The sequence below is a fragment of the Misgurnus anguillicaudatus genome, chromosome 2 (assembly GCF_027580225.2).
Source record: "Misgurnus anguillicaudatus chromosome 2, ASM2758022v2, whole genome shotgun sequence".
NCBI classification, from domain to species: Eukaryota; Metazoa; Chordata; class Actinopteri; order Cypriniformes; family Cobitidae; genus Misgurnus; species Misgurnus anguillicaudatus.
The window spans coordinates 32509430-32522882 of NC_073338.2; the positions used below are offsets into that span (position 1 = coordinate 32509430).

The window sequence follows — 13453 nt, forward strand, 5'->3', positions numbered from 1 at the left end:
TCATTTGTCTTGCATCTTTAGACCTTGTTCACACTGTCAGTCCAAATCCGATCTTTCTACTTATCCAATTGAAATCCAATCATATTTAGTATGTGTGAATAGCAAAAAAGAAAACAAGCAGTATTAAGATTTTTTTTTATTTCAAGCTACATTTATCTGTGGTTTAAAATCCTATTCAGAATGCATTTCTCGAAATTCATTTTAGGTCTAAAAACACTGATCAGATTTGGTATAGCTTTTTACTTATTTCACGTTCTCACATCACGTAAAATGTAAGCACTCCAGACATGGTTGCATCTTATAAGATTTTCAAAATGTGATAGACCACAAACACAAGTTTAAAAAAATCCTAGATTTAATCGTTTTGCTCCTTTAGTGTGTGGTGTGCCATGATGTGTCAAAGACAGCACACCACACACAAACAGATTTTCAACCAGTGACTGTGAACACAGGAAAGTCTTGCGAGACTTGAGAATAAGCATGGCGGACGATATGCAGGAAGAAATTTTAATGATAGGGTTTGGAATGATTTTCACAGAAAATTCAAGGAAAAAAGAAAAGGGTTTTCTGAAGTCGTGGAGACAGCAGGAACATGGTCCATCTCTGCTGTCCACCTCAACTTCACATTGTGCTGCACCACGACTGCTTCAGTCTTCCATCATCTCGCTTTCCGATTGGATATTGTTTCGTTTCACGTGATAATCTCAAGAGCATGCGTGCGTTTGTCCTCGGGGTTCCCCACACACATCAGGATGACACACATCAGATTTGAAATTAGGCTCTGGTTGTGAACTGGGACTCAAACTGCCTTGGTGGAAAAGGGGCCCGTCACCTGCACACACGTATGGCGCTTTTCCATTGCATAGTACCCCACGGTTTGGTTTAGTTTGGGTCGGGTCAGCTTACTTTTGGGAGCTTTTCCACTGGGTGCAGTACGTAGTACCCAATACTTTTTTTCGTACCACCTCAGTTGGGGTTCCAAGCGATCAGACCTGATAGCAAACGTGACGCGAAAACACTGTAGATCACTGATTGGTCTCAGAGAATTGTCACTATCAGCGTCATCACTATAATGTAAAAGATTAGCTTTACCTTTGTGCTAGCTTAAGCTGTCTCGAGCAAACGTGTTGTCATCTGTGCTCTGCTATAAGTTCCCAAACACCCTTTTAAAGATGAAAACATCCACAGGTTGAGAATCCACGTTTTTTTTTTTAAACTTGCCATTTGTGGCGGAACATTCGCGACAAGTACGTCAGCATTATATGCTTAAATGCAACTTCAATGAGGCTCAGCGGAGCGCATCGGCTGATGCCATGAGTGTTTGAACAGAAACTGTTATGTGATACAGAGGTAGTGATAAACGTGATGTGCACATCTATTTGTGGTGGCCAATTTTAATTTTGTGGCGGAGAAATAAATAAATGAATGGGAATGTACAACGACGCAGCACAAATATAACGACACGCCTATAATTCCTTCCATTGCGAAGTGATACTAAAGTCAATGGAAAAGCTAATCACACCAAAGTGAGGTGAGCTGACCCGACCTGACCCAAACGAAACCGTGGGGTACTATGCAATGGAAAAGTGCTAATATATGCGCACAGAAATCCTTCTACTCATGTGTGTTATGCACAGACACATGTTCTTCTTTGGAGTGCTGCTAATGAAAAATGCATTGGAATGACGGCTTCCAATTTGACTTTTTTTCAGATATGTATTCTAAAGGACAAACAAAATGTAATCTGTCTGTTGACATGATTACCCCAGTCCTAATCCGTTGGCCGATGATTTACAGTGGTTGCTCTCAGAGAGCAGTAACTGCAGGACCCGCTGCGTGTCTCTCAATGATTAGAGCCTTAAGATCCCTCCCAGAGCAGCGTGGGTCTTCTGCATGTAAAATGTGGCTCATAAGATAGACCTCTTGACAGACCCTCAGCTTCATGGGTTTCTAGGTGGAAATAAGACCCTGAGCAGGGTTAAGTTAAAATCACATTATCGAAAGTAGATAATAACAAGGTCTCTGTTCACACACGCAAAGACCCTTTAAAAGCTCTTAGTGCTTCATGAAGAGTGGAGTGGTGAATTTGATATCACACAGGCAGGCCAGTATCTTTTCCTAATCTTTTTTTCTGCAGTTCTTCTTGGAACAGAATATGTAATGGATAGAAACCACTTCTCCAAGTAGATACGAAGCTTCCCCTAAATCTCACTGTAGTTATTCACCCAGCCTGGGTGAGGGGCAGGCTGGCCAAACAAAAAGGTAAAACAAGCTGTAATCTTTTTTAAATGATATCTTCCTCATTTGGCTGATTGTGGTCATGTAAACGAACGAAACCTCTCAAGTTGATGATCAGTGATCACTGGTTGTTTACAAAAAAAGCATTAGCATTCCAAAGTCTGTAAGTGAGCCATCAGATAATGAATACATGTTTTAAAGGTGAAAAGAACTGACAGGCATTGTGAAGTGTGGAAATTTAATCCTGTGGCTATAGAGGTCTGTTAATCAGACATCAATACAGCACTCTGTTTAAAGACGGCCTCACCACAGACCTCATTCCTAAGGGAGAAGAGGGAATGGGACTCTGAGAAACCTGGGAATCGGCTGATAGTTACAGCTTTGTTTTGACTGGCTCGGTGGGGAGGGTTTGTCTCTGGTGCTGTGGAATATCACAGATTTATGGAGATTAAGTCCAGTTGCGGGTCTTTAAATATTACCTTTTCATTTTTTCTAAATTCACTTTCATTTTATGCATATCCATTTGATGTTGGGGAATGTTATCTTTATGTACTCAATGTGCAAGATGTTCATAAGAACATTAGTTAATAATTGATTTATTAAACCTACCACAAGGATATTTGTCTTTATTTTATTGCTTGATTTTCATTGATGTAATCATTGGGTTTGCATCTCATTTTTTTTTCAACCTGTCACTGTAAATACACTTACACTGTAAAAAAATTCTGTAGAAATTACAGTGTTATTGGCAACTGGTTTCCAGTAACTTAGGGGCTGTTTACACTTGGTATTAAGATGTGTTTTCATCGATCGGATCACAAGTGGACGAGAGAGACACATTACGTTTACACCTGGTATTTAAATCCATCTCTTTTGTCCACTTTCGACCGCTTCTGTCCTGAATACTTTGAGGGGGTGGTCTGTCGGTGGGCGAGTTGGAGTAATGACGAGTATATGGACGCAAACTAATATTATGTCGGGGTCTGCTGCTTTTGTTGTAAGTAAACATGCTACACAGTGTTTTGTACATGCATATGTTAAAGCTTTGTCTTATTGCAGCGCAATTGATGAAATAAGATCGCACAACTCAAACGGTTGTAAAATGAAACTACGCGGAGATCAGCCGCTTTAGTTTAATAAATAAAAGGCTAAAAATAATGCTTTTCACTGTGTTTTAAAGGTTTTATGAATGAGTTTAAACCTAAAATGCGTGTTTAAGCTACCTTAATTGAAAAATATCTTCCACCAACATATCTTAATATATATCAGTGCCATTGTTTTGTCTTAAAGCTCGCGTAACACACGCTGTTTCTGCATTTCTGATGTTAATCTGGAGTACCTATAGAGTAGTATTAGATCCTTTATATCTTTAGTTTATTCAAATTAATACAGATTCTTTCCGATAACGTACGAAAAAATTAAGAAGGAGGAGTTACTACCACGGGAGGAGCGAGAACGAGTCATGCAACACTGTTTAACTTATGATTCACTACATTTTTGTGTCATTTATATAATATGCATGCGCCTATTTCCAACATAACACAGAAGTCTTACTTACCGCATGCAACTCATGACCCTGTTGGGAAAATCCAGCGCATCAAACACACAAGCAAAACTCCACTGCTACCCCGGATAATAAACTATATTGTTTCCATAAGGCTGGCTTTCTTCTCCTTACATCCAAAAACACACTTCTTCTTTCGTGCCATTGTTGAGTATTGAAATTAAACAAAGCTGTGTTGTGTGATGATGTTTGCAAGTTCTAGCGTCTCCCGCTGATTGACGGGTGGGCGGGGTTTTCCGGGGGAAGTGGCCATATAAAGAAGTCATACGTATAGAAATCACTGAAACGTCAGCTGGACCTGTAATCGAAAAAAAACTTTCCGAAACTTGTACGAACTTCTGCGAAGTGCATTTGGCACAGAAATACTCTGTAACACGCCCAACTGCTTTTTTGACACTTTGCCTACGTTTAGCATGAGGAAACAACTCTATAACTGTATTAAAAGTTAGAATGCTTGAAATTCCATTGAACCACCCCTTTAAGATGCACACCAGCATTGTTTTTTTTTGTAAGGTACAGTTCGTAAAAACTACTGTCCTAATATAACTAAGGTCTAGTCCTGGTTTAATCTAAACCCTGTCTGGGAAACTATTTTGTTTCTGCTTATTGTCAGCATATGATGCAGCTTGCATTGATGCATTTAAATACTATTTAGACTGTATGTTGGACACCTTGTGTCTATTGTGATGTAAATACTTTTGTGAGGTAATGCCAGTAAGACCATTTGTTATAACAGCGGTCTTACTAAAATAGCCAGAGATTAAAAGTGTTTGAGCTCCAGTTTTATCATGCACATTGTGTACTGAAACCCAGAGCACAGACTTAAATAAATAGAACGCCTCATAATGACATTGGTATTATACTAGAGCCAAACGAATTGAATGAGTATTAACCTCTTAAAAAAAAAGATTCTCAAATAATGATTAAAATGCTTTCTATCCACTCAGAGGCCACTACTTTACGTGTGTTTATTAATATTTTGTTTAAATTATAACCTCATCTAATGTCATGCTGATTTGCTTCAGAGATTGGATTAAAAATTTAACTTGCAAAGCTGCCTCGCTTATTATTACTGTCCTTCATCACATGCATTTTTTTCCCTGACTGACCAAAAGTTTGAGGGCAGCCATGCTGCATGTAATGCTGTTCAAATCTTCTAGAAATAAGATTTTTAAGTTGAAGGGCTGATGTGAGAAACCTATTGTCTGGCCAGTGTATTTAATTACCATAGAAAAATGCATGTTGATTGATACTTTACTTTTTAAATGTATGTTCTTGTTCACATTTTTAACTTCTGCATCAAAAGTCCTGTCCTGCTTCTTCAGAGGACTTGGGCTGCGTCGGAAAACTCTAAATAGCTGCCTTCTGCATGTCCGAATCCAATGTTAGGTTTAGTTCCTGACTCCTAAAATCTTGTCCTACAATTCTATGCGTGTGCGCGCATGGGGAATGTGATTGGTTGAGCCTGGCCGAGTTCGAAAAAATAAAATGGTGGCCAAGAAAGCGGCTGGAGCACAACTTTAGTGTAAATAAATGTATATTTTCACTTTTTACACCCTTTAATTGCATTTCTAGTGAGAAATTAGTATTGTAGTTTTCAAATATGTAATTAGTTATCACAATGGCGCTCTCTGTTTATATTTCAAACACGCTGCCTTTTGAATTGTGTCCGAAAGCGTTTCTCTTAACTGCCTTCATGCCTCTTAAAGGAACAGTATGTAAGAAATTTATATCAATGAATCATAAAATGGCCCTGATATGTCACTAGACATTAAGAAATGATTTTCATTTCAAATACTCCAGCCAGGATATTGTCATTTAAAAAGTGGAGTTGCACCCCTCAACTGATGTTTATGTTGTCATGTATTGGCCACCAGTTGTGTGATTGCAGTACCAGTTTTAGCCACAAGTTTTGTGATTGCAGTACCAGTTTTGGCCACAATCCTACATACTGTTCCTTTAAGTCATTGCCTCATGAGGCAGCGAGGCAACAAGTCACCTGCCTAAGTTTTTGGACGCAGCCTTGGTTTTAAACTAATTAAACAGCGCACAATGTTACATTGTTGAATATTTCATTAACTCAAATTGACCAATAAACTTGTTCAGCATAACATTAAACAAATGATTTGCTATCAAATATATTTTTTCTCTCTGTCTGCGTACGCTTCAGAAAGGTTTACAATGAAGTTTGAAATTATTAAAATGACCTCAGCTAGTGTGGTTAATACGAAAATTTATTTAATGACCACTCTTACATAATGCATTTTAATTTGTGTCATGATGATTCAGCTCTTCAAAAATCCCATCATCAATATAAATGTCCCAAATTAGTTTCAAAGCTATCTTTGTTTGGGTTGAAATCACCTATTGAAATGTTTTGACAGGTAGGTTGGATTCATCTTCCAAACTGCCATGGGCTTTGTGCTTTTAAGATGTTGTGGCAAGTTAAAAATAGTGAAACATTTAAAAATGTGCTTCAGGGTCCCTGCGTTTCTTAAGGAACCTGTCAGATTGTGATCCAGTTACCCTGAAATCAGTCTAGTATACAGGGCTGAGTCCACTTGTCCATTAAGCAACTTCTAAAGTGTGTAGCTTCGTACTATCCCTAGTTGACCAGAACACCATTGCACTTTGTGTGAATAACCTCATTCCTTTTGTTTTCAGTCAATAGATTCAGTCTTTGTTTCCCTTTTTGTTTTGGATTTGCATGGCTAAGAGGTCAGTCAGATGTTAAATGGTGAGATTCAGTGACAGCCTCAAGCCTTCCCTGAAAGCTTACAGTGCTATTGGCAAGCAAAAGAACAGTGATTAATCTAAAGAAATAAATCCTGGTTTGGTTCAGACTTCACCCTCATTCTCATGTCTAAAATCACACTCGCAAAATCACATTTCAGACCAATACATTTAGCATGCTATGTGTAATTTATAAATGTATAAATGGTCTAAGAAAAGTTGCATGCTCCGTAGTAGTAAGAGTTTACTTACAAGCAATAACTGGGCTCAGTTAATCAAAGGGAAACTAGAGATGAGGGAATCACCCCCACCAGCATGCATTATAAAAATATTTATTTTCATTTCCGTGGAGCTCCATGTGATCCAGTGTGTATTTTCAGCCCTGTCACCCAATCTCTAACATGCATAGAAGAACTATATCTGTCTGTTATTTTCTCTCTTGGCCAAGTGGCGAACAGTATAGCCAGCCACAATACTGCACGCTTACTCTTAAAAAGTCATTTCCCCTCTTGCTTGTGAAAGAGACTAGTTCCCTAAATTATTTAAAACTCTTGTTCTTGTGCATTTTGCATGTGTTGTTAACTTTTAAAAGATAAAGTTAGTTTATTTATTGTCTGCAACAACATACTGTATATAAGTAAATATGTTCTGTGTACTCATAACTGGGTGGAGGCTTTCAAAGAAGTGCTATAAATGTTTATAAGGAGTTCCTGGGGTCCATCTGTTGTTTTATGACTAAATGCTTGCTAATCTGATATCATACATGATTGTAACATTATAAATGTTGTAGCAGCTGTGAATAGGCATTGGGCCGGTATAAGATTCTGGTGGTATGATAACCTTTAGCAAAAATATCATGGTTTCATGGTGTTGCGGTATTGCCATTGCAACACTAAAATGTGTAATTTTCAAATGCCAGGTAAAAATAAAGCCTTTTAATTATAATGTGCTTTCAAAAAATATATAATATTTTCTTAATGTATATCAATCGCATTACTTAATGATTTAAGGAATTTTGTATAAACACAGCTCATACCTTGGAGATGGTATCACAGAACATTTTAGTGGTTTTGAAACCTCTTTGACTGTTTAAAAAAACCTCTGTATATCTTGAAACCGGTAAGCATCCCATGCCTAGCTGTGAATGACCTTTAAAGCGCCTTGACCTCCAACTTCAGTTTATGCTGTTGTCTCTAATATGTAAACTGATGTTCACTGTATGATGTGTATTTACTTATCAGTTGCCACAAACTACTCCGTTACATCAGCAAAGAGAAAACCTGATTGATAATACACACACAAAAAAAACACAGATTTCAAAAATGTTTTCCCAACAAAGGAAATAAAGTAACTTAAACAAAGATTTATTTATTAGGAGGGAATGTATTATTTTGCTTATACTGACTAAAATTAGTAGAGGTCGACCGATAGTGGATTTTACAGATACCGATAACTAAGTTGATCCATACTTGCAGAGATAATCAATTAATCGACCGTTAGTTTTTAAAATGGATACTGGATTAAAAAACATAACACTCAAAGTGAAACAGGGCTGAAATATATTACACAAGTAATAAAACAACAGTACAGAAGTGTGCTAAATGAAATAAATGTATGTTTTCTGTTTTATCATTTAATGAGTAATCAAAATAACAAAAAAATTATTGCAGTGATGATAAAAAAAGAACTAAAATCAGATTTTGATTTGTTGGATACATTAACGTAGCCAACAGCTGCATATAGTTTGCTATCTCTCGTTATTAACTTAAAATATGGATAAATAATGGATAAAAGTAACCAGCTGGAAATAAACTAATGCTAATCAATTGTAATAATTATGACATTAAACATTTGGATTGGATTTATCTGCAGGTATTTTTGTATAACATATAATAATATATGTTTCGCGTTTTATGGTAACACTTCTATATACAGCAATTCCCCAGGCATGCATATGGCAGATGTACTTCCTCTTGAAAGTCTATCTTTTTTAATCTTTTAACAGACATCCAGGAATTTTATGAAGTGACCTTATTGGATAATAATCAGAGATGTGGAGAATCAGTCAAAGTGCCCGATGCTATGCCTCCGGTGAACTTGTGGGATTTCTCCAGCATTCAAAGCACATTGGGGACTTCAGACACCCTGCCAAGCCTTAGCACCAGCATAGAGGTAAGAATGACCCAAGCTGTTTATTTAGCCAGCTGACCAACTAATTTTTGTAATGTTTAGATTAGATTTTCGGGTGAAACGTTTTAATTTGTGATCATTTTAGGTCATATTGTTTTTGTTGAGACTTCATGTTGCACTGCTGTCCAGTGTCTGCTAAAAGTTTTTAGCATCTCACAATGTTTAAAACCTTTTTTTTTTCAAAGTAGCTACGTTTACATGCAACCAAAGAATCAGTTTGTAATCATATTGATGGCTCAATCGTATTGAAAAGCCTTCATGTAAACATCTTAATCAATACAATTGAGGTTGACCGGATGCAAATTTCGATTTGTATTGAAAGCGGTGGTGTAGTCCGATCTGTGATCCGATCAGCAGGAGAAAAGTATGCATGTGAACACTTGAATTGTAGTATTTTCTCAATCTGATGCAAAAATACATGCACAGTATATTATTACGTATCACAGGATTCTCATAATAGAAACATGCAATAGCGTTGTGCCTTTCAAAAATTGTGTTTTCATTACCTATATCTGAAAACTTCTTAAGAACTTTCTTCAGCTCAGCTTTGACTTTAATCCAGAGATAAAGAGTTAACTTGACGAGAGATGCTGTTTGCAGCATGGCGTTACCAGGTCCTTCGATTTTATTCAAGTTCAGATTTGCGCTACTGTTTAAACTGTTTCCACCAGTTTTTTTCTTCTGCGGTTAAAGTATTTTGTTGATTAGTTATTGGTATTTTGGCTGAGAATAGTCACCGGGATGCTTTTGGGCTAGTTTTGAATGTCCATTGGGCTGGTTTTGATACGCAAATGTGGAAACCCTGGCTTTGCGCTTGCGTAGACGTTCGGTTCGGATTATATAGATTCTACATGTAAACAAACATTTTGATTAGATAGCAATGTTTAGGGTGCATGTAACTGTATTGTTGTGACCTTCAATCGGATTAAATTCAGTCGGATCGACAAAATAATTTTGTGCATGTAAACATAGCCATTGAAAGGGAACACTTTGTCTTTCTCATTTAATGAAAGTATCTTTGATCAGAAGTGCTTATGCTAGATCCATTTTGCTCTTAAATTCCATTTGTAACTGATCTGATCTGAGTATGTTTTCCGTAAATAAAGCACATGTGCTTGTCTTTCACAACCTCTATGTAATAATCAGTCAGGCCTTCTGAGAAACCAACATCCTGCTCTGCATGTTATCAGCACAGTCCTCATTGTGTTGTGCTGCTGGAGTAGAGTGTAATTTTTCAGCGTGTACTTGAAGTCTTTGCAGAATAATTTGTTACATTTACAGAAACTGTCTGAAAACACACTTTATCCTCCTGGATTCAGACAGAGGGCATTTCAGTCTGTCTGGCTCTGCGTGACACGCCGAGAACAAACACGTCTTTACGCTTTCTGCCTCTAACTGGCATCTCCATGCATGCTATTTGTGTACTTTAAATAGTTTATCAGCAGATGTTTTCTTTCCCTGGTGCAGAACATTCAATATGTAGAATATCTTAAATGAAAGTTTTTGCCACACTGTTAATGTAGTGTACATGATCAAATTGGACAACGCATATAGTGTTGGTAGACAGTAGAGTCAGAACGCTGTCTGCAGTGTATAGATACAGTGTGAAATACCACTTTTGTTTATTTATAAAAGAACAGATTATTTAATCTTATTTTAGCAAAGCAGCATTACGTAACAGGCATGAACAGCCTAGTTGTAAAAAAGACCCCTACTGATTTACCAGTATCAACAGTTATGTACTAAGTTAATAACTTACTAAGTATACCTCTATCACCACATTAACTTACTCCGAAACATAGGCATGCAATTGGAGACTTTGCCTCTGTTATAAGTGATTCCATTAATGCAATAATCACTTATTCAGCATCATTCCCATTTGTCTTAAGCTTTGTTATACTGTTCTTTGCGATATTTTGTTATAAATAAACAACATTTTATTTGTTGCATATTGTTGAGCCTTTAGTGGAATGTAGGTCAGAACTTTCACTTCTTCTGTGTTTCAACGTCCTCTCTCTTTTCCCTCTTGTTTCTTTCTTTGTTAATTAAATGGCCACTCTCAGGACTCTCCCCTTCTAAATGAAATTCTTCATGTGCTCGCTAAAGCAAAATTCTCCTCCATTGAGCTGGACCAAGTAAGTATAATACCGGCACGGGTCTGGTGGGTTGGGCATACCCCATGGCCGCATGTCTGGGCCGTTCATTTTCTCCTTCCTTTTTTCCCATGCCTCGTTGGTTGGGTTTGTTCCAAGAATTGAGGGATCGTGTCATTGTGCTTCATTCATCGGGGCCTGTCTCATGGGTCTGCTGTGGACATAGGTCACAGATTTATCAGTGGGATATCATTAGAATCCTCAGGTTTTAGTGGCGTTTTCACAATGATAAAAATTCTTAAACTTCAGATGATTTTAAGAAATAGAAATTTAAGATATTTTTTGCAATTTTGCAAATTATAATACATTTATGAATGTCTGTGTTGTCTCTTTAATTTGTGAAAATGCCCATTTGGTGGTGTTATAAGTTTTAAAATCCCTTTACCCATGTATATTGTGTAATACAGATATTTTACACTCTTATCCACTAAGACTGTATTATTAACATTGCACTTAAAAATTATGTACTAACAGATTTTGTATATTATATATTTTAAAGTTTGTGACCTTCAGAAGTATATATTAGTGTGACGTATGATTATAGCCGATGAAGTAGCAAAACTATTCTGGAAAAGCTCAAAGTATGTTTGGATGTTGGGTAGCAGGTAAATTAAATTGTTCCTTCTTTAAAGCGTTGTGTTGAACGTAAAAGCGTTTGCGTCTTTACTTTGGGATCATTGTATTTAGGCCCAGATATCGGAGAGGTTAACTGCTCAATGTTGCTTTTTCCTTTCACTTTTCCTTAAATCGTCATGCCACTGCAGCATGCCCAAGTCCAGAGCCTTCTTCTAAGGGAAGGGCTAATGACTGTGCACATCAAATATTTATTTTTACACTGCATTTCAAAGCAGTCTACCAATCACTGCAGTATGAGCTGTATTTGGCTTGCTTTAACACTGCTGTTTAGTGTTAAAATATGTGTGTGAGGTGACTGATGGGATGGGACAAAATCTGCTGGGATCATTCGACAGTGCTGGAAAGACAGTTTCTCTTTGGGGTGTCTGAATCTCTATTCTGTACAAGTTGTCACTTTCATATCTTTGTTTTGGTGTCATTCTTTGGAGGATGTGGCAAAAGGATTAAGTTGTGCATGAATTAACTTGCTGCACAGCAGTTGCTTAATTTTCAGGAATGAAGTTTAGGTAAATGCCTTAAGTTTTAAAGCTCTGCATGAAATCTGCATGAATACCGTTCATTAAACAGTAGCGATGACTATTTAAGAGTTATTGTGTTTATATGATGCATAGCAATTAATGTGGACATGCCCCGCCTACATTTAGAAATTATTGTTTATATTGCAAGATGAATTGTCTATTTTAGATGATTTATTTGGTTTCAGTTTTGTTGATTTTTACAGTGAATGGTTCATAGTTCATTTGGTGACAAATCATGGTTTATGGTACATTTTGTGAGTTTATAAGACTTATAAATATTCCATTTTTTCTTGAATAAAATCATAAAGGATACATAATTACTAAAACAAATTAGTTTTTGTTTTTAAGGTAATATAGCATGTATCTCTACAGGATATTACATAACTACTGTCCTCTGCTTGACGTTACTCCAGCTACCGGCGCACACTGATAATGTGGTACTGAAATCTACCATTACAGTTCTATTAACAAAAATATGTTTAATATCTGTGCTAGGCGATGAAGGCTTTATCAAAGAATTAAACAACCCACACGGCATGGACAGCACCACTTCGCATAATAGACAATTTGTAGTTTGATGTTATTTGATGCTGATTGCTGCCGAATGTACAATTTTTCTAATGCCTTGCTGGCATTAGTTTTTAGACACAGCGAATATCATAATGTGTATGGTATTTTGAAGCTTTCTCTACTTTTACCCATGTAGAGGTTTTTGCACAGAATCAGCGCCACGTTCAAATAGATTTGATGTTTTCGTTGATGTAGCAAATTTATTCTCTTCCTGATTAGACCCCTGTCGTTCCATGTGAACTCTTGGTGTAGACCACGCGCTTTCACTTAGACGCACTTTCGGCTTCTTTGGAAAATGTATGGGCGTCTTTCTGCTTCTCTTTACTCTAAACCGAAATGGCAACAAAGACAGAAATTACATAGGTGTGGATTGGTATTTTCTATTAGTCTATGAGCAGTAGCTTTAAAATCCGTGTTTATCGATGGTTAAAGTTTGATTCTTGGCCAGATGAGATGCTGAGTGGCTCGTTGTCAAGATAGGAGAGCATGGATTGCATTTGTATCGTTATGAGCAAGGTAAGCACACCTATTAGCTATTTGACGGCACCTACATCATTTTATTTCCCATTTTTATTTTTAATAGTTTGATTTATTCTCATATATAAGTGTAACTTATAAGGTAATTGTATGACAAAGCTTATGTGGATCAAAAATAAGACAGTTCTGCACATACTTGTTTAACACATCATCAGGAATGAATTAACTACCAAGAGGAAAAATATAATTCTTATTAATTATTTTTTATAATGACATGTTTGTTTAGCCAAGTATTTAAACAATTTAATATTGAATCTAATCCACTGATGTTAACATATGTATGATGATAGAGTTAGTTAATAATACATTAATAA

At 36.7% G+C, this 13453-nt stretch overlaps 1 protein-coding gene across 15 annotated transcripts in view; it reads left to right on the forward strand.

The window, feature by feature from the left end:
• Nucleotides 1–13453, forward strand: part of dlg1b (discs large MAGUK scaffold protein 1b) — a 124552-nt gene that overhangs the window by 2092 nt on the left and 109007 nt on the right. For 8 of the 15 annotated variants that reach the window (XM_073853792.1, XM_073853795.1, XM_073853807.1 and 5 more), the window contains exons 3-4: nt 8541–8707; nt 10789–10860. In XM_073853792.1, the coding sequence (XP_073709893.1) occupies nt 8541–8707; nt 10789–10860 (239 nt within the window). The remainder of the gene's footprint in view (nt 1–8540; nt 8708–10788; nt 10861–13453) is intronic. The other 7 variants (XM_073853799.1, XM_073853804.1, XM_073853838.1 and 4 more) reach the window with 1 other exon arrangement.